The sequence below is a fragment of the Ahaetulla prasina genome, chromosome 4 (genome assembly GCF_028640845.1).
Source record: "Ahaetulla prasina isolate Xishuangbanna chromosome 4, ASM2864084v1, whole genome shotgun sequence".
Classification (NCBI taxonomy): Eukaryota; Metazoa; Chordata; class Lepidosauria; order Squamata; family Colubridae; genus Ahaetulla; species Ahaetulla prasina.
In genome coordinates, this window is record NC_080542.1 from 27,884,156 (window position 1) to 27,906,042 (window position 21,887).

Here is a 21,887-nt window from a genome sequence, read left to right on the forward strand (position 1 = left end):
CCTTAAAGCTGCAGACAAGAAAACAGCCCAGCTGATGCAACGGCTGATAAACAAATGCCAACCCAATACTTATTTGAGTTTACCTTCAGATAATTGTCCTCAGCCAAGGACGAAGAAAAAAGCTCATTCTTAGCACATGTCTTCAAGGTTTCATTAAAGCCTTGTTTGAGAACAACAACAGAAGGCAAAAGATTCCTCTGTAAGACTCATACCAGTAGTGCTGACATTATCTTAGGAGTTTCTGCATCTGAGTTGCTGTGAGCTATGTGGATTTGTCCTGCAAATAAATAAAAAAACATGTGCTGCTTGCCAGGTGCTTAGGCATATATGTAATCTGTCTACATCCTTTGGGTGTTAGTGCCTTGGTAAAAATTAAAATCACTCATCATGTATTTCAATATGTATTCATCATTCCTTAGTGTGGGCTACTCACTTGTTAAGGGGAAGGGGCTAGGCGCAGGGGTCCCCAAATTTGGCAGCTTTAAGACTTGTGGACTTCAACTCCCAGAATTCTCCAGCCAGCATAGCTGGCTGGAGAATTCTGGGAGTTGAAGTCCACAAGTCTTAAAGCTACCAAGTTTGAAGACCTCTGGGCTAGGGATATATGAGGTGGTCTTCCAGAGAGAGTTGCTTTGTTAGAAGCAAAGATCAATTTAAAATTTGTGTCATCTTGAGCAAAATTATTCTATTTCCTGTTTTGTTCTCAAAAGTACATATGAAAAATAGGTTGTGAACTGTAAAAGTATTTTGCTTAAACGTTACATGCTAATGAAAGTTTTTAAGTTGCCTTATATGGAGTGAAAAGCATACATTGGATTATCCTTCTGGGCTCGGAGTGGTGGGTTTTGAGCCTACCATAGTCTTAGTCATTTCTGTATTGCTGCTAAATGATGTTAGTAAATATAAACCATGTGTGCATTTTGCATTTTATGCAGAATGATGTTAATAACACAAAATATATTAGATGTTTACAGACTATGGATGCAACTAGCATGTCAGCTGGAACAACTGGAAGACAATCAGTCAAAATATTGGATTTTTAAAAAATCTTCTGAAATGTAAAAACTTTCAACAGAGACATACAAATGCCTCCATCATCATAGAAGCTAAATCAAATTCCTTGGCATCCTTGAGTTTTCTTCCTTTTATTGTGATAGTCCTGTCACTAGGACTGTCTGCCCATTTGGCCTTCGCAGTCCCCCTAGACCGGGCCCCCTTGTCGGCTGCTTTTTTTTTTCTTTTTACATTTTCTATTGGCTATTAAGATATTTGCCCTGGTCTGGACTATATCCAAGACAAACTGATGGAATCACAAGGACAGACTGAGTCAATGTTATTGCGGAGCTTTATTGCGGAGCTCCAAGGTGACTTACTCCTGGATTTTTCTCTTTCTACAAACACAGTCTTTTCTCACCCACCTCCATCAGGAACTGTTCAGCAATTTTAAAAAGTTCATTACTGCTTTCTCTTGCCTAGGTATTAATTTGGACACACCAAATTATTGGGTAGTCCCATGAAAAGATAATTTGTGAGGCGTTAGCTTTTGAATTCAATAGAAATCTAGAGTCCAGAAGCACAGGCATTTTGTTCCCAGTGCAAAACAGTCATGATGCATCGATTCCTTTATTACACAACTGAACAAATAAACAGTTTGATCAGGCACAGGGAAAGAAGAAAGAGGAAAAATTCTGAGCAGACTCTATGCAAGAGAATGAAAGGTAACTTCTGATACGCAAACATTCTCCAGTTTGTCTAAAATCTCACCTTGAAGCTGCTATTTCTCACATAATATGGGGGAAGATGGAAAGGTGTTGGATGAAATACCCCCCATTTTCCAGTTGAGAGGAAGTCAAATTAGAGATACATAACTGAGAACAGCTGTCCCATATGGCTAATTTTAATGGGAGTGGAGTCGACCCACCCAACATATGGCCACCTTCAGTGAGATATCAGAAATCAAGGAAAGAAAAGAAAGGAAAATACGAAAGGCAAGAGGAGAAGAGGGGAGGGGAGGGGAGGAGAAGAGGTTTAGATATGGAAAAGAAAGAAAGCATAAAACAACATAAATATTATTTCTCTCCAGTTCATATAAGTCTATCAAAAAAAGAAGGAGAGGATCTGCCTTTCTGCAAACTTTTCAATTGGGCATCTGGGCAAGTCAAAACATTGAACTGAAGTTGCACCCCTTTATACATATGTCACATATGTATGTAAAAAGTGATAGGGCTTCAATTGCAGTTGCAGCAGTTGTTTTAAATTTTTGACATCCTGTGGATGCCCCCTACTTTGTTTTCCCCAAAATAAGACATTCCCTGATAATAAGTCCAATCAGGTTTTTGAGCGCATGGCAGTAAGGCCAAGCGCTTATTTCAGGGTTCAAAAAAATATAAGACAGGGTCTTATTTTCGGGGAAACATGGTATATAACCACGTATGCAACTTTATATGGAATATGGCTCTATATGTAAAAGACTGTGGACATATCCAAAAGTTTTCAGTAGTGCAATTTCAAGAGGTTATTACTATTGGTAGACAACTCTCCGATCGGTCGCAGACGGTGTTGACAGGGGGGCAGAGGTCGGCTCCGAGACACCTCACTTGTGGGGTGCCGCAGGGGTCGATCCTCTCGCCCCTTCTGTTCAACATCTATATGAAGCCGCTGGGTGAGATCATCAGTGGCTTCGGTGTGAGGTACCAGCTGTACGCTGATGACACCCAGCTGTACTTTTCCACACCGGGCCACCCCAACGAAGCTATTGAAGTGTTGTCCCGGTGCTTGGAAGCCGTACGGGTCTGGATGGGGAGAAACAGGCTCAGGCTCAATCCCTCCAAGACAGAGTGGCTGTGGATGCCGGCATCTCGGTACAGTCAGCTGAGTCTTCGGCTGACTGTCGGGGGCGAGTCATTGGCCCCGATGGAACGGGTGCGCAACTTGGGCGTCCTCCTGGATGAACGGCTGTCTTTTGAAGATCATTTGACGGCCGTCTCCAGGAGAGCTTTTTACCAGGTTCGCCTGGTGCGCCAGTTGCGCCCCTTTCTAGACCGGGATGCCCTGTGCACGGTCACCACGCCCGTGACGCCTCGCCTGGATTACTGCAATGCTCTACATGGGGCTCCCTTGAAGGGCATCCGAGGCTTCAGTTAGTCCAGAATGCAGCTGCGCGGGTGATAGAGGGAGCCCTCGTGGCTCCGTGTGACACCTATCCTGCGCAGACTGCACTGGCTGCCTGTGGCCTTCCGGTGCGCTTCAAGGTTTTGGTGAACATCTTCAAAGCGCCCATGGCATAGGGCCGGGTTACTTACGGGACCGCCTACTGCTACCGGATACCTCTCACCGACCCGGCGCCTCACAGAGAGGGACTCTCAGGGTGCCGCCAGCGAGACAGTGCCGCCTGACGACACCCAGGGGAAGGGCCTTCTCTGTGGGGGTTCCCACCCTCTGGAACGAACTCCCCCCAGGACTCCGTCAACTTCCGGACCTCCCAACCTTCCGTCGCGAGCTTAAAACACATTTATTCATCTGCAGGACTGGATTAGTTTTAAATTCGTGGGTTTTAAGGGGTTTTAATGGGTTTTAATGGGTTTTATTATTTGCTAAATTTTAATTATGCCAAATTGAATAAGTTTTTTAGTGGTATTTTAATAGTATTTATTTTGTAATAGTACTGTTTATTTTATCTGGCTGTAAACCGCCCTGAGTCCTTCGGGAGAAGGGCGGTATAAAAATTTAAATAATAAATAAATAAATAAAATAAATAAACTGGTTGTCTGAAATAGGTGCTGATCATGCAGAGATCTGTTGCTAGATGCTGATCTAGCTACTACTCCCCACATTTAGATCTACACTACACTTATGTGTGCAGACTACACTTTAGTGTTGCATCTCCATGTAGATACAGTTCATCTACAGCAGTGTTTCCAAACTCAGCAACTTTAAGAAGTGTGGACTTCAACTCCCATAATTCATCAGCCAGCACCCTAAATTCCATTCTCTTTGTAAAAGAAATACCATATAATAATGGATCCCGGTCATTTTACTGTTTCATAATCAAGAGACAGTACACAAGATAAGAATTTTAGATTGGCAACAGTAATTAAAACACTGAGCCAATCAACTAAACTACAGTTTGGATATTTGGCAAGACATTACAGTAGGTAGTTTATAATTTTTCTGTTCTTCTCAGAACCTGTGAAAGCACATTAGAGAGCCTTTTATAGAAGCTTTTCATGGTATAAATATCTTTACTGACAAAACAGAATATGGGCAAACATCCAGATAATTTTAAGACAATAACAAGCCTCCAAAAGCAGATCTCTGAAGGTGCTTCTTGCTAATGAGCCTCAAATCTTTCAATGATAGTTGCATTCAAAACTCAAATATTCTACAGGAAGAATAGGTGGAAGTCCATGGAGCATAATATCTTTTTTAAGCATGATTTTTCTACCATTAAAGCTCAAATAATTGAAATATATTAGGAATAACTGTACAAAATCACTATTTGTCCTATGGAGGCTTCTTGAGAAGCCCTGCTTAAGGTTCTAACTCCATGAGAGGTCCAGAAAGGAGCCCTCTCTATGGTTGTCCCTTGCATGATAGAAGATGCTACTCTTCATTCAAGATATTCCAGAAAGCATTGCAAATCTTTAAAAACTGGTATCTGACACCAGGTTTATGATTATGGGCAACCAAGACATTAGTTTTGGTTTTATTGCTAGTCTTCCTCAGAAGGTGGGACTGAATTGATTGAAGTTTCTATCTGGAGGAGCTTAAGGTATATTTCAGTTAATATTGGGTTCTTTTTTTCTCATTGATTGTACCTTAGAATTCTTGATGAACGTATCTTTTCTTTTATGTACACTGAGAGCATATGCACCAAGGCAAATTCCTTGTGTGTTCAATCACACTTGGCCAATAAAAAATTCTATCTAGTCTATTTTATTGATTGCACACAAGAGTTGCAATTGTTCAGTTGGGTAACCTTTAAAATTCATAAATAAATAAAATGGGGGAAGAATATTTTTGTGACTTGCTTCTTTTATGTTAATAATACATTGTATGCTGCCGAGGGCTTCTGAATGGAGGGTATAGAAAGGAAAGAGGAAAGGAAAGCTTGCTGTTAAGCAGTTGGATCTGCAGAAGTTAAATGAAAGCTGTCCTAGAACATTGAATAATAGAGTTGGAAGGGACCTTGGAGCTCTTCTGAAATCAAGCCATGTTTTCTCTGGGTTAGCTTTGCCAGTCTCCAGAAGGACACATCTGGTCAGAGCAATCAACCAAAGGAACAGTTTCCCTTCAGAAGTTGTGGGTGCGCCATCACTAGTGGCTTTCAAAAAGAGACTGGATAATGATTTGTCTGAAGTGGTACAGGGTCTCCTGCTTGAGTAGGGAGTTTAGCTAGACCTCCAAGGTGCCTTCCAATGCTATTATTCTATGTTCTATGTTCAAACTATTCCATTGGTTGATTACTCTCACCATATATGTCCTTTCTGGAGACTTTGGCAAAGCCAGAGAAAATGTTACTTCATTCTGTATCACCTGACCAAACAATGTTAACACTACAGAGAAATCCAAGTTCCATTTTATAATCAGTGCCTGCAGGGTATTAATATTGGAAACAGTAATGTTTTGTTTTTTGTTGGGCAGCTGAAGTTTTTATCAGAAATCATTAATCCCCTTTTTTCATTGTTCCTTCTTTCTTTCCTCTGTTCTGGCTCTTGAATTCTGCTTTTATTTCACAATAAAGTTGTACTGGTGTATTAATAGTATACTTACCGTTAGCAATCTACATTTTCTCTTCTCTAAAGAAAGTGAAATTGCATTTTTAAAGTTTCATTTCCCCATTCTTCTTTCTTGCAGCAATTGTTTTGCTTGAGATAGGTTGAAAAAGGAGTCTGTGGAAGACTCAACATGTCTGGTTTTGCATGCAGTGTGTGCAATAAATGCATATTTTTTGTGCATGGCTTTCACAAGCATTTATGTCCAGTCTGAGAAGGGTGTGATTAATGATTAATTTATGTGCTGTCAAGTTGACATCAACTGTTAATGACAACATAGATAAGATGTTCTCCAAGACAATAACCTAACGCCATCGCTATCTGTTGGCCCTGATGGATTATGTGCCTACCTTTTGAAAAAGCTTGCAACTGCCTTAGCTGAACCTATATGCACAATCTATGAGATATCCTTCAGAACCAGCTCCTTGCCCGACCTATGGTCATTAGCCCCGGTTATACCTATCTTTAAAAAGGGAGACCCTAGTTTAGTAGAAAATTACAGACCAATCTCACTGTGTTGCATCATCTAAAAAGTTATGGAATCAATTATAAACCAATCCATCACCCTCCACTTAGAGACAAACAACCTGCTATCTATCTATCTATCTATCTATCTATCTATCTATCTATCTATCTATCTATCTATCTATCTATCTATCTATCTAGAGTTTGGTTTTAGAAAAGAAATTTCCTGTAATCTGCAACTCCTACACTGTAGAAATATTTGGACCATACATCTTGACCAGGGTAAAGCAATAGATGCAATTTACATAGACTTCTGACTTAGCGGTGCACGAGAAACTACTGTTAAAACTAAGTTCTTACAGCATCTCTGGATCCCTGTACAAGTGGATAGCCATGTTCCTGTCCAACAGGCAATAAAATATAAAGTGACCAGATTTCAGCGATGGCAAAGCGGGACACCATTGACGAGGTGGTGGTGCTGCACATGCGCACCGAGTCTCGCCACCTGGCTGAAGGAAGAGGAGTGGCTGCTGCTTTTCGGCTCTTCCAGGCAGGCTCGCCTCTCCTCGGCTCTCTTCTCGGCTCTTCCAGGCAGCCTCTATCAGGTGAAGTCAAGCGGGCGATCTCGTGCCCCCTTCTCCACCACTCCCCCTTCTCCGCCTCCTCCTCCTCCTCTTGCGTTGCCGCCTCCCATTTTCAGAATGGGAGTGAATGGAGTTTGCGTCTGAAGGTGGGACTTTTTAAAAAAATATTTTTAAAAAAATCGGGACTTTTTTGAAACGCCGCGGGATGCGGGACAAATTATTAAAAAGTGGGACTGTCCTGCCAAAAGCGGGACATCTGGTCACTATAAACAAATAATCAAAATAGGGAGGGCCCAATCAAATCCGGCACCTGTTAATAGCAGTATCCCCCAAGACACTGTTTTAGGACCCACACTCTTTCTGCTTTACATCAATGATCTATGTGATCATATTAAAAGCAGCTGTGTCTTCTTCGTTGATGAATCCACATTCTATATCGAACATTAACATGATTGAGCAGGTCCAGAGGTACTTCACAAGAAGAGTACTCCACTCCTCTACTCACAATAGAATCCCTTATGCCACTATGCTTGAAATTTTGGGCTTGGACAATCTGGAACTGTGCCACCAGTGGTCCGATCTAAGCATAGTACACAAAATTGTTTGCTACAATGTCTTGCCTGTCAATGACTTCTTCAGCTTCATCCACAATAATACATGGGCAAACAATCAATACAAATTAAAGGCAAACCGCTCCAAACCCGATTGCAGAAAATACAACTTCAGCAACAGAGCCTGGAATGCTTTACCTGACTCCATTGTTACAGCCTCAAACCCTCACAACTTCAACCTCAAACTGCCTACCATAGACTTCACCCCATTCCTAAGAGGTCTGTAAAGGGGTGTGCATAAACACATCAGGGTGCCTACCATCCTTGTCTTACTGTCCCCATTTATCTGTACTTCCTTCCTTTGTTTGTTTATGTTTATACTATACCTGCTATCTTGTACATGTTTGACAAACAAACAAACAAATAAATAAACAATCAAATGTAACCAGGTTTTTCAGGTCTTTGACGGGTGTTCCATCACCCATTCCATCTTGTTACTGGTCATCTTATTTTTCTTTCCTTCCATCTTTCCCAGCAATAGAACATTCTTCAGAGAGCTGGGTCTTTTCATAATGTGTCTGAAACAGGATAATTTATGTCTTGAGTAGGAATTCTGGATTGTTTTTTTTCTGGGATGCATTTGTTTATTTTTCTAGCTATCCTTGGCATTCTCAGGAATCTTCTCCACCACCAAAGTTCAAATCTATAAATTTTCTTCGAAGTCCAACTCTTGTTTCCATAGGGGGTCACAGGGCAAACAGTTGCATATTCTGATCTTGAGAACAGTATAATATACTACAAGTGAAATGTTTTCATTCTTGTGAATGTAAACATAAAACATTTATTAACTTTACATTTTATTTTAATGAAGCAAAGTACAGACTTAAGTTGCCTCTAATAAAGCCATAATTAGTGCTAATCATCTTATGTAATTGTCTTAACAAGGCCATCACAGGTTAAGATCAATATAAAGACTAATTTATTTATTATGTTATAAAATTCATGAAATGCTTCACGAGATGAATAGATTTCAGAATTGTTTCATTTCACTTCATTTTACTACAAGTTCAATGTCCATTAATCAGAATTGGGTACAAAAGACATGCACATTGATCCAATGTTCAGCTGATTTTGTTGTCAAAACCACAAATGGCTAAGTTCGCATATTATATTAATTTATAATGCAGTTTGTTTGGTTTTAGTTGAGCCAACCATTCTGTTTTATAAATCATTTATAAACCACAAGGCCTGGATTTACATATCACCCTGTAATAAGCAAACAAATAATGCACACTTTGTATTAATGTGAATCTTGAGTTAAAGATAGAATAGGACAGAACTGAATAGAATTTTTATTGGCCAAGTGTGATTGGACACACAAGGAATTTGTCTTGGTGCATATGCTCTCAGTGTACATAAAAGAAAAGATATCTTCATCAAGAGTCATAAGGTATAACACATAACGATAGTCATAGGGTACAAATAAGCAATCAGGAAACAATATCAATACAAATCGTAAGGATACAAGCAACAAAGTTACAGTCATACAGTCATAAGTGGAAGGAGATGAGTGGTGGGAATGATGAGAAGATTAATAGTAGTGCAGATCAGGCCACCTCTGAGCATATTCTTAATAGGAGCTAATTTTCTGAATCTGAGATGAATTGAATTCATGCAAATATTGTTACACAATTGGAAATCAGAAATAATTTATAATCTACTATGTATCACATAAATTTACATACTGTAGTTCTCCCTATACTTGTTTTACTTCATAAAAATGTCTGCTGAAATAAATTTAAGGGAAACAAGTATCATTCTATTTCTAGAAAGATTATGTGAAATCCATAATAATTATCACAGTTAAGGCATCGCCATACTGAACTTTTGGAACAATGGTGGAGTTCAAAATGTTTTACCACCTGTTCTGTGGGTGTGGCTTGGTGGGCGTGGCAAGGGAAGGATACTGTAAAATCTCCATTCCCACTCCTCTCCAGGGGAAGATTACTGCAAAATCTCTGTTTCGTCCTGATCAGCTGGGACTTGGGAGGCAGAGAATAGATGGAGATGGGGCCAATTAGAATTTTTACTACCAGTTCTCCGAACTACTCAAAATTTCTGCTACCGGTTCTCCAGAACTGGTCAGAACCTGCTGAAACCCACCTCTGTTTTAGAAGCATGGTTTTATGATGCTTAAGTAGCCAAAACTAATTCATCAAAGCAAAAAATTTCAGGAAGATACACCGGTATATAGTAGAAATTAAGCTTGTTGTTGTTAATTGCGAAGTCATATCCGACCCAACGTGACCCCATGGACAATGTTCCTCCAGGCCTTCCTATCCTCTACCATCCTCTGGAGTCCATTTAAGCTCACGCCTATTGCTTCAGTGACTCCATCCAGCCACCTCATTCTCTGTCGTCCTGTTCTTTTGCCCTCAATCTTTCCCAGCATGAGGCTCTCCTGCAGTGAGTCCTTCCTTCTCATTAGGTGGCCAAAATATTTCAGTTTCATCTTCAGGATCTGGCCTTCTAAAGAGCAATCAGGGTTGATTTCCTATAGGACTGACTTGTTTGTTCGCCTTGCAGTCCAAGGGACTCGCAGGAGTCTTCTCCAGCACCATAGTTCAAAGGCCTCAATTCTTTGGCGCTCAGCCTTTCTTATGGTCCAACCTTCACAGCCATACATTGCAACTGGGAAAACCATAGCCTTGACTATATGCACTTTTGTTGGCAGGGTGATGTGAAATTAATTAATTAATTAATTAATTAATTAATTAATTAAATGAAATAAAGCTTAGGTAACATTTAAATTCACTTTAGCGTCTGATTAATGCAGTTATGGCCTCATTAGGCAGAAGAAAGGTATAACTACAGTTCCTACATTGTAAGCTACCGCCCGGAGTTACCTTGTTGTAAGAAGGGAGGCAAACAAATTTAAATAAATAAATATATTGAATATTGCAAGCATGTAGCAAAGGTGTGAGGTAGTCTAGGCTAAATATATAAAAAAATGCCCTCCTCTGAATTTTCTAGCTTTCATCTTCCAGAATAAGTAAACTTAGAAAAATAACCCCAACTTTATAGCTGCAAAAGTAAATTGAAAAAGGAAACACATAGAGAGAAAGTGAAAGATGTAGATTTGTTTTTCAAATACCTCACTCCACTTTTCCTTTCACTCCTCCAAGATATTTAAAAAGTACATAATAAACAGAAATAATGGTGAAGTGATAAAAAAAAGTCTCAAGGACTTCCCTCTTTTACTGTTCCAAGCCTCAATACAATTAAATAAATATAAATTAATTTGCAACCTATATCCTACAATGTACAGTTTCTACTGTTTGCCTTCAAATCTGGTATAGATTCATTTTTAAATACATGTATGATCAAGAACATACAAAAACTGTTGTAAGAACATATGATGCTGCAACAGAATTATATTTCTTTTCTGGATATCTTGCATTTTTTGCTGCTATAAATGGAAACTAAGAGATTTTTGCACACATACCTTTCTTTCTTTCTTTCTTTCTTTCTTTCTTTCTTTCTTTCTTTCTTTCTTTCTTTCTTTCTTTCTTATTCTAATTTCTATACCGCCCTTCTCCCAAAGAACTCAGGACGGTTTACAGCCAGAATAAAACAATAGATACAAAAATTAAAAACATATTTAAAAGACTAATTCAAAATTTGGCTAAGAACTATAAAAATCCAATAAAAACCCCCATTAAAACTATTAGGCCAGTCCTGCGCGATGGAACAAAAACGTCTTCAGCTCGCGTCGGAAGGTCTGGAAGTCAGGGAGTTGGCGAATCCCTGGAGGTAGCTCGTTCCAGAGGGCTGGAGCCCCCACAGAGAAGGCCCTCCCCCTGGGGGTCACCAGCCGACATTGTCTGGCCGATGGCACCCTGAAGAGACCCTCCCTATGGGAGTGTACTGGTCGATGGGAGGCTACCAGTAGCAGCAGGCAGTCCCGTAAATAACCCGGTCCTATGCCATGATTTCAGATAGAATGGTTAAAGTGTAATAATTGTATACAGAATGTGACAATTGTTTTGTATTTTTTTCCCTTCCCCTTAATAGAGATACCAAGATCCTAGATGTGGCTGATTTACAACTCCCATTAGGGGGCCTTCAAAGAAAGTTGTAGCATAGCTACATTTACAGAGTCAGAGTTTCCATGTCATAGTTTTATACTAGTTTTCTTACTATTTCTTTCATTCACTTTACAGGTAGTCCTTGACTTATAGCCATAAGTGAGCCCCAAATTTATGTTGCTAACTGAGAAATTTGTTGAGTGAGTTTTGCAACTTTTCTTTCCACAGTTGTTAAGTGAACCACTGTTGTTAAATTAGTCACATGGTTGTTAAATGAATCTGACTTCCCCCCCCCCCCCATTGACTGCTTTTCAGAAGATTACAAAAGAGGATCACATGACTCTGGGACACTGGAACCATCATAGATATGAGTCAGGTGTCAAGCATCCGAATGTAAATCACATGATTAGGCAGATGCTGCAATAGTTGTATGAAAAATGGTCGTAAGTCACTTTTTTCAGTGCCGTTGTAACTTCGAATGGTCACTAAATGAACAGTTGTAAGTCAGGGACTACCTGTATATAATTTGTAAGTTAACACAAAAGCACACCAACTAGTAATACTTAATGGAAGCGCCCCTTATAAACACAGATCTGATAGCATTGTTAATCATTTAGAGCAGTGTTTCTCTAACCCCTTTTCCCTCATAGCACAGTAACTGGTATATTTTCTGATGTGAACATGACATTATTTGCAGTATAATACATTTTTCTTTTCTGTGGCCCTCTTGGCACATGCTATGGGGACCTTGAAATATCAAGGATCCCCAGGGGACCATATGGCCCTTATTTGAGAATCTGATTTGGACAACAATCTAATAAATCTAATAAACCTAATGTTAAGCAAGAAAGAGGGGTTTGTTGCAACCTATTATACAAGCAATCCTCAGCTTACAATTGGGACTAGAATTTCTGTTGCTAAGCAAGGCAACAGAAATGAGCCACACCTAATTATATGATCTTTTTTGGCCATGGTTAATAAGTGAATCACTGCCGTGGTTAAGTGAATTATTAACAAAATAATAAGAGAATGCTCATTAAGAGAATCCATCTTTTTCTTGTGACTTTGCTTGTCAGAAACTGGCTGGGAAGGTTGCAAATGGCAATCATATGACGCTTGGGTGTTGCAACCATTACAAATATGTTAGTGATAGTTGCCAAGTGCTTGAATTTTGATCATGTGACCATGGGGATACTTGCTTGACGGTTTTAAGTGTGAGGACTATTGTTACTTGAAATGGTCACTAAAAATAGTTGTAAATGGTTGCATAAGAGCACAAAAGTGCCTACCGTTCCTGTCCTATTGTTCCCTTCATTATATCAAATTAACATAGCTGTTGCATACTTTTACTTATATATATATATATATATATATATATATATATATATATATATATATATATATATATATATATATATGTTTCATTCATGATGTGTTGTTTTTATCTATGACAATGTTTGTGTATACTGTTGTGACAAAATGAAATAAAAATAAATAAATAAATAAAAATAAATGGGACTATCTATAAAAGCAGTAGCAAACTACAGTACTTTTCTTGTGAATTCTGCCGTCCTGTGATTCTGATGACTAGCAGTTTCAGTTCAGCCAGTGCTGTAGCATAGTACGTTATCTAAGATCAATAATGCTGGGCTGGTACAGTTTGTTCCTGAACATACTGAATTGAGTAATGGCTGAAGTCAACATGATGCAAAATGTGGGGAGGGAGGCATCATAGTGGCCAATTAGAGAATTTGCCTACCATGTAACAGAGTGGACAAAAAGTGCAGCTAATAAAATTGTCACTGTAGATTGAGAAGCATTTCTGCATCTGCTTGCCTATTTTTTTTTAATATGACAAAAACTTTTCCAGATGTTCAATTAAATCTTCAACAAATGGTAAACATGATTTTTTGAGCCAATCTTTCTCTCTCAGCCTAATCCACTCACAAGATTGTGGGGAAAATAGGAGAAAGATATGTTTGCCACCTTGAGTTATTTGTTAAAAATAATGAAGGTGGAATACACAAATAAATAGGTAGTCTGCAGCTTTATTCGGCATAAACTCTCCTGGACCCGTTCATTTTTATACAATGCATGGAATGTAATCCTGAAAGACACATGCCAACAATGTTGATTTGTTGGGGTTCCAGCTATTCCACACTGTGGTTTGAACTTTTATGTGTCTTAATCTCTCTTGGTATTTGTTTTTGTTTTGTGATTGCATTAATCCACTGCAATATGCTTGCTACAAAAAAGAAGCATGTTCTCCGCAGGAATCCCTCACTTACTGCAAATAATTTCCAGCCTTTTTAGGAGGCATAGAAAGCATGTTTTGATTTTGAGAATGCCTGTTGACTGTAATTCTATTCTCGTATCAATTCCGTGCTAGGTTTTATGCTTGCAATTCTGTAACGCTTATTTGGAAGTAAACTTAAATGAGTATGACATCTCTAAATAAACCCCGTACGAAAAGGTATATTCTTCCCCTTTCTACTTTCGCCTCCCGATTTGCACACGAAATAATAACTTTTTCCCGCGATCACGTTTCAAAAACTTCAAGATTTGAAAAATCAAGCTACCAAGCGCTCCACAAGAAATCCGCGCTTGAAACTAAACCAAAGAGCATGCGTCGATCAGCAAAAACTACAATTCCCAGGAGGCTTCTTGCAATGGTAGTTAACTTTTGGAACTAATAAATTATTTCACAATCAAATTCCTGCTTTTTGGTGGGTTTTTAATTCATTGTCCCGCTGTAGAGGTCCACTTGGATATATCTTGTTCCTCATGACCATGCTCCACCTTCTGTTTTTTTTTTAAAAAAAAAAAGATCGGGAAGAACAACACAGAAATGGACAGAACTATTTTTTCAGAACGGTTTTTTTTTTGCGGTGTTTTTTTTTTTTTTGTGTGTGGGAAAGTCTATAGACGCATGCGCAAAAATAGAGCCCGCGAACGGGAAATTGATTCCGCGGATTGCGCGTGCATTACGTTTCCACCGCTCAGTACGCATGCGCTAGTTACCTAGCTGTAAGGAAGTTCACTGTGCGAGGTTTCTGCGTCATTTTTAGGCGCGCGTGCCGCCTTTATTTATTTATTTATTTATCTATCCTAGTTATCGTTTAGCGAACCTGCGTCGAGCGTTATTCTGCACGGACTTTAAACGGTAGGGGATCAAGTGTTTGTCGCGGTAGGGGAAATTACTGGAATAAAGGGGTGAAGAAGTTTATAATTGTACTGATTATAATTGTGCCGTGTCGCCCCCTACTGGTTTCCTTTGCACGTTGAGGATTTATTCTATGCTGCGGCGCGTGTGGTCGATCATTGCAATACAGGGAGACCTCGACTTGTAACAGTTCATTTAGTGACCGCTCAAAGTGGACACGCTACTGAAAAAAGTGACTTGTGACCACTTTTTAGAATTTTTTATAGGCCAAGTGTGATTGGACACACAAGGAATCTGTCTCCAGAGCATATGCACCAAGACAAATTCCTTGTGTGTCCAATCACACTTGGCCAATAAAAAATTCTATTCTGTTCTATTCTATTTTCACACCATGCAGGATCCCCATGGTCACGTGATCAAAAGTCTTGCTTGGCAACTGACTCATATTTAGGACAGTTGCAGTGTCCCCAGTCATCGGATCCTCTTTTGCGACCTTCTGACAACCAAAGTCAACAGGGAATCCAGATTCACTTAACAACCGTGTTACTAACTTAACATATCTCATATCTCATAACATATCTCATCCCAAAACCCCCAAAACTTTAACTTAAGACTGTCTACTGTTGACCTCACCTAAGAGATCTCCTCTCCTAAGAGATCTGTAAGGGGCTGCATAAGCCTACCGTCCCTGTCCTAACCTTCCCTTTAATTGTATTCATTTTATGTGTTCAGTTCATGCTTATTCTTATATATATTATCTAATATGTACTCGACAAAATAAATAAACAAATAAATAAAATGCAATGACTTGCTGAACAACTGGCAAAAAAAGTCATAAAATTGGGCAAACTCACTTAACAAATATTTCATTTAGCAACATAAATTTTGGACTTGATTGTGGTGATCATAACTTGAGGACTATCTGTATATAGTGATGCCCCTTCTTTCAATCAACACATCATGAGAATCGGTACTTTATCTTGAAAGACACGACAGATTCTCCTGTTTTCTTCGGATGTAAGAAATGTAAGGTCCTGTTGTTCAACATTCAATGAAAGTGTACAAAGTATCGTGCTTTTGACAGCAAGTGCATAAATTGTAGTTGTCCAAATGCATCTTACCCTGTAAATATGCATGTTGTATTTGCAAATGATAGTTGGAAGTCATATAACTTTCCAGAGGGATGGCCTTTTTTGTCTGTTGGAGTATAAATCTGCTTCCAGCGCTCTTAGGTCAGCTTAATAAGAATGTTAAAAGTTCAACTTTGTTCATGCCAAGGAGACAACAGCTCTCAGGGTGAAGTTGAATAAAAATGCAGCTAAAAACATACAGAAATTAAAATGGTCAATTTAAACTAGCGAATTCTGCTTTTAAAATAAAATATGCACCTCATATCTGCTGAATATTCAGAAAATAAGTACATCTAATACAGTTTATTCTGCAAATATAAGCATAGGAATACTGGAAGCTGATCCCCAGGGTACTTTATCTAATAAAATAGATGAAAAGTTTCCCAAAGTTTCTAGACATACTTTATTCATTTGTTTGTTTATATTTCATGTTTCTAAAGTCCATACTTACTTGATGGACTTTAATAAACATACAGAGTTGTTTTATAAGCAAAATCTTCGCTATTTTGCAGATTAAAGTTAGTTCTGCCCGTGATACAGGAAAACACTATCACTTCATTATGAACACTTATTTGCACCAAATGTAGGATATGCTAAAAGTACTTGTCTATGGAGATTCTCGGTCATCCAGGTCATATTGTCTCAAAAGTTGCCTTTTCAAAAGGCAATTGGACTGTTTTTTTCCAATTGCCTTTTGAAAAAGCACCTTTGAGATTAAAAGTACTGTATTCCCTTTATTAATGTTTTAAGATTTAGCAATGCAGTCTTTCCAAAATATAAAGGCAATTGATTTAAGAGATATTACTTTCTCCCACTTTACATTTCCTTCAGCAACATGGCTTTGGTATCAGCTGATTCCAGAATTGCTGAGCTCCTAGGAGAACTGCACCAGCTTATCAAACAGACACAGGTAATGTGATTTTTCCCGCTTGGAATATTTAGGTTTGTATGTGACACAAAGCTTACTTAGCTTGTCATAGCCAATGATCTGGAAAGAAGGCTTTCCTTTTATATTTTTAGAAAGGGAGGGTATATTTTCATTTGGGCCCACATCTTGTTTTAGTAATGCACCAAAGTGTCTATATAATAATTATGACATTAATTATCAACTGCAAATCATACTATTCACCTCATGAATTTTCCTCATTTCTTCTAATTGCTGTTTATGTCCCACCACAAGCCTATGTAAACAAGGCATTACAAATTCTAGCTGACCAAATTATGGAGGCTGAAGCCAAATACCCCGATTCATTGACCATTATTTGGGCGATCTAAACAAGGCAAACTTAAGGAAAGAGCTACTGAAATACTTTTAGCATGTCAGTTGTCCCACAAGAGGCAAGAATACTTTAGACCATTGCTGCACAACACTAAAAGATACTTATCGGTCCTTACCACAAGCAACTGTGGGACACTCTGATCATTGCATGATTCACCTTGTACCTGCTTACAGGCAAAGACTTAAAACCACAAAACCAACAATTAAATCAGTGAAGACCTGGACGGAGGAGGCAAAGTTAAAGCTATAAGCCTGCCTTGATTGCACTGATTGGAATGTTTTTGAAAGTACCTCTGCAGACTTAGATGAACTCACAGAGACTGTAACATCAAATGTCAACTTCTTTGAAGACTTATGTGTACCGACCAGGAACTTACAAATATACAGTAACAACAAACCTTGGTTCACAGCTAAACCTAAGCAGCTACAACGTTCCAAAGAGGAATCCTACAGAAAAGCTGATAAAATGCTGTACAATCAGGCCAGAAATGTATTAACAAGGTAGATCAGAGCAGCAAAAAGAAGCTACTCTGAAATGCTAAAGAATCAGTTTTCAGCAAATGAACCAGCAAACATATGGAAAACTCTTAAAAATATCACCAGCTACGGCAAATCTTCTTCCCAGGATGAAGGAAATCAGCAACTGGCAGATGACCTGCTTGTGTTTTACTGCAGGTTTGAAATGAAAATACAGCCAAGCTTCCTACAACTGACCCCATCCCATTGGGTTCACAACCTCTAGTGATCACAGAAAAGGAAATGCAAGACCTATTTCACAGACAAAAGCCAGGAAAAGCCCCAGGCCCAGACAAGATAACTCCTTCTTGCTTAAAAGTCTGTGCTGACCAATTGGTCCCATCTTCACCCATATCTTCAATAAATCACGAGAGATGTGCTATGTTCCTTCTTGCTTCAAACGCTCTACCATCATCCCAGTGCTGAAGAAGTCCACCATCAAGGAACTGAATGACTACAGACCAGTTGCTTTAACATCTGTAGTCATGAAAACCTTTGAAAGGCTAGTGCTGTCCCACTTGTAAACCATCACGGATCCGCTGTTAGACCCCTTGCAACTTGCATACCGAGCAAATAGATCAACAGATGATGCTGTTAATATGGCTCTGCACTACATCCTACAACATCTTGAATCTCCAAAGACCTATGCAAGGGTCCTCTTTGTAGACTTTAGTTCAGCATTCAATACCATCATTCCAGTCACTCTTCTAACTAAGCTAAACCAGCTGGAGGTACCTGAACACACTTATAAGTGGATCATAAGCTTCCTAACAAACAGGAAGCAGCAGGTGAAGCTAAGCAGAATCACATCAGATACCTGTTGAATTAGCACAGGCCCCCCCCAAGGTTGTGTGCTCTTCCCATTTTTCTTCTGTCTGTATACCAATGACTGCATCTCTTAACGATCCATCCGTTAAACTACTGAATTTCGCAGATGACACGACTCTGATAGGTCTCATTTGAGACAGTGATGAATCCGCATAGATGGGAGGTTGAACAACTAGCCTCATGGTGCGACTAGAACAATCTGGAACTGAACACTCAAAACTGTAGAAATGGTGGTAGACTTTAGGAGAAACCCTTCCATATTTCCACCTTTTACAATACTAGACAACACAGTATCTACAGTAGAAACCTTCAAATTTCTACGTTCTGCCATATCGCAAGATCTAAAATGGACAGCTAACATCAAAAATGCCATCAAAAAACCACAACAAAGAATGTTCTTTCTGCGCCAACTCAGAAAGCTCAAACTGCCCAAGGAGCTGCTGATCCAGTTCTACAAAGGAATTATTGAGTCTGTCATCTGCACCTCTATAACTGTCTGGTTTGGCTGTGCAACCTAACAAGACAGAGACAGACTTCAGAGGATAATTAGAACTGCAGAAAAAAAATTGTTACCAACCAGCCTTCCATTGAGGACCTGTATACTGCACGAGTGAAAAAGAAGGCTGTGAAAATATTTACAGACCCCTCGCATCCTGGACATAAATTGTTTCAACTCCTACCCTCAAAACGATGCTACAGAGTACTGCACACCAGAACAACTAGACACAAGAACAGTTTTTTCCCAAATAATATCACTCTGCTAAACAAATAATTCCCTCAACACTGTCAAACTATTACTAAATCTGCACTACTATTAATCTTCTCATTGTTCCCATCACATCTCCTTCCACTTATGACTGTAACTTTGTTGCTTGTATCCTTACAGTTTATATTGATATTGATTGTTTCCTGATTGCTTATTTGTACCCTATGACTATCATTAAGTGTTGTACCTTTGAATTCTTGATAAGCGTATCTTTTCTTTTATGTACACTGAGAGCAAATGCATCAAGACAAATTCTTTGTGTGTCCAATCACACTTGGCCAATAAAAAATTCTATTCTATTCTATTCTATTCTATTCTATTCTATTCTATTCTATTCTATTCTATTCTATTCTATTCTAGGAAGGCATGAAACTGGTGTGGTGGCATAACTTCAAGCCAAGGAATACACCCTGTGTGGTAAAATAAAAATCACATTGTCCAAATAATTAACCAGAAACTCTTTTTGTTGCTAGGAGGAACGATCAAGAAGTGAACATAATCTTGTGAATATCCAGAAAACCCATGAACGGATGCAGACAGAGAACAAGAGTGAGTGGAAAATGCCAGCTTTGTAACCCTTCCCTAGAAATCCTTTGTGATGCAACATTCTGAGTTTGTTGTATTCCCCAGGTACTAGAGAGAGTCAGCTGACCCAGTTTACTCAACTACCATTATTCTTTAACAACTGCTAATAGTAGCAATGGCCATGGAGGTTCTAAAGCTTGTAGGCAGTGAGAGTGCATCTAAAACGCAACAGGCCAGATAAATTTAACAATTTAGTGGCTACAGAAAGAATACTCTGGAGTTGGAAAAGATTTGGAGCTAAAGTTTTCTTCTTAGAGGAAAATGGGTGAATGTCTTCTAGAACGGGCCAACCTTGGCAACTTTAAACCTGGATGACTTCAACTCCCAGTATTCTGGGAGTTGAAATCCTCTAGGCTTAAAGTTGCCAAGGTTGGAGACCCCTGTTCTAGAAAATCTTGAATTGGAAAATGTTCTGGCCAATTGCTTGTGCATATTAAGTTAATTTGCAGAAGATGGTCCTTAGGGCTGCTCATTCTTCCTGAATTCTACCTCAAAAGAGACCAACTTGCAAAGTGTGTTTTGAGAATAAATTAATATTATGGTCCATTTTGCAGATTGAAACAATAAAATTCTTTCAGGAATGAGTAATGAATGATTATGTCATTGAAATACATTTTAAACTAGTTGAAAAATGTATTGTTGTTTTTCCCTACCCACACCTCACTTACGGCTCTATCAACTCTGCACTGAGTAATAAAATGATGTTTTTTAAATTATTAAGAAAAAGATAAACAGACAACACATTGAATATATACAGAATTACGTATAATATAGAGTACTTCATCAAGCTAATGAATGGGCTTCCCATGACTTGCTGAGCATTGTAGAAAATTAAACTTGTTGGGCTGTTGCTACATATAAGAACAAGTGATCTTATTGTCTGTTATATTCTTTAGGTCTCAGATCTTTCCCATTTCTTCTATATGAGATGTTGTTGTTGTTAATTGCGAAGTCGTGTCTGACCCATTGTGACCCCATGGATAACGTTCCTCCAGGCCTTCCTGTCCTCTACCATCATCTGGAGTCCATTTAAGCTCATGCTGACTGCTTCAGTGACGCCATCCAGCCACTTCATTCTCTGTCGTCCCCTTTATTTATATTGATATTGTTTCCTGATTGCTTGATTGCTTAAGTGTTGTACCTTAGAATTTTTGATGAATGTATCTTTTCTTTTATGTACACTGAGAGCATATGCACCAAGACAAATTCCTTGTGCGTCCAATCACACTTGACCAATAAAAAAATTCAATTCTATTCTATTCTATTCTATTCTATTCTATTCTATTCTATTCTATTCTATTCTATTCTATTCTATTCTATTCCATTCTATTCTTTTCTTCTTTTGCCCTCAATCTTTCCCAGCATTAGGTACTTCCCTAGTGAGTCCTTCCTTCTCATTAGGTGGCCAGACTATTTCAGTTTCATCTTCAGGATCTGGCCTTCTAAAGAGCAGTTAGTGTTGATCGCCTCTAGGACTGACCAGTTTGATTTCCTTGCAGTCCAAGGGACTTGCAGGAGTCTTCTCCAGCACCATAGTTCAAAGGCTTCAATTCTTTGCCGCTAAGCCTTTCTTATGGTCCAACTTTCACAGCCATACATTGCAACTGGGAAAACCATAGCCTTGACTATACGCACTTTTGTTGGTAGGGTGTTGTCTCTGCTTTTTTGTATGCTGCCTAGATTTGCCATAGCTTTCCTACCCAGGAGCAAACATCTTTTAATTTCTTGGCTGCAGTCGCCATCTGCTGTGATCTTGGAGCCTAAGAAAGTAAAATCTGTCACTACCTCCATTTTTCCCCATCTATTTGCCACGAATTGTGAGGGCTAGGAGCCATGATCTTAGTTTTCTTAATGTTGAGTTTCAAGGCAACTTTTGCACTCTCCTTCTTCACCTGCATCAAGAGACTGTTTAGTTCCTCTTCACTTTCTGCCATTAAAGTGGTATCATCTGCATATCTGAAGTTGTTGATATTTCTCCCAGCAAACTTAATTCCAATTTTTGCTTCATCTAGCTCTGCCTTTCTCATAATCTGCTCTGCATATAAGTTAAATAGGCAGGCCGACAGTATATAGCCATAACATAACATAACATAACATAACATAACATAACATAACATAACATAACATAACATAACATAACATAACATAACATAACATA

The 21,887-nt window shown here is 38.9% G+C and overlaps 1 protein-coding gene across 1 annotated transcript in view; it reads left to right on the top strand.

Moving 5' to 3' along the window:
- The first annotated feature begins 14,439 nt into the window (after positions 1–14,439).
- Positions 14,440–21,887, top strand: part of SGF29 (SAGA complex associated factor 29) — a 37,671-nt gene continuing 30,223 nt past the window's right edge. Inside the window, exons 1-3 of the mRNA XM_058182918.1 lie at positions 14,440–14,625; positions 16,587–16,665; positions 19,618–19,693. Coding sequence (XP_058038901.1) covers positions 16,591–16,665; positions 19,618–19,693 — 151 coding nt within the window. The 5' untranslated portion in view covers positions 14,440–14,625; positions 16,587–16,590. The remainder of the gene's footprint in view (positions 14,626–16,586; positions 16,666–19,617; positions 19,694–21,887) is intronic.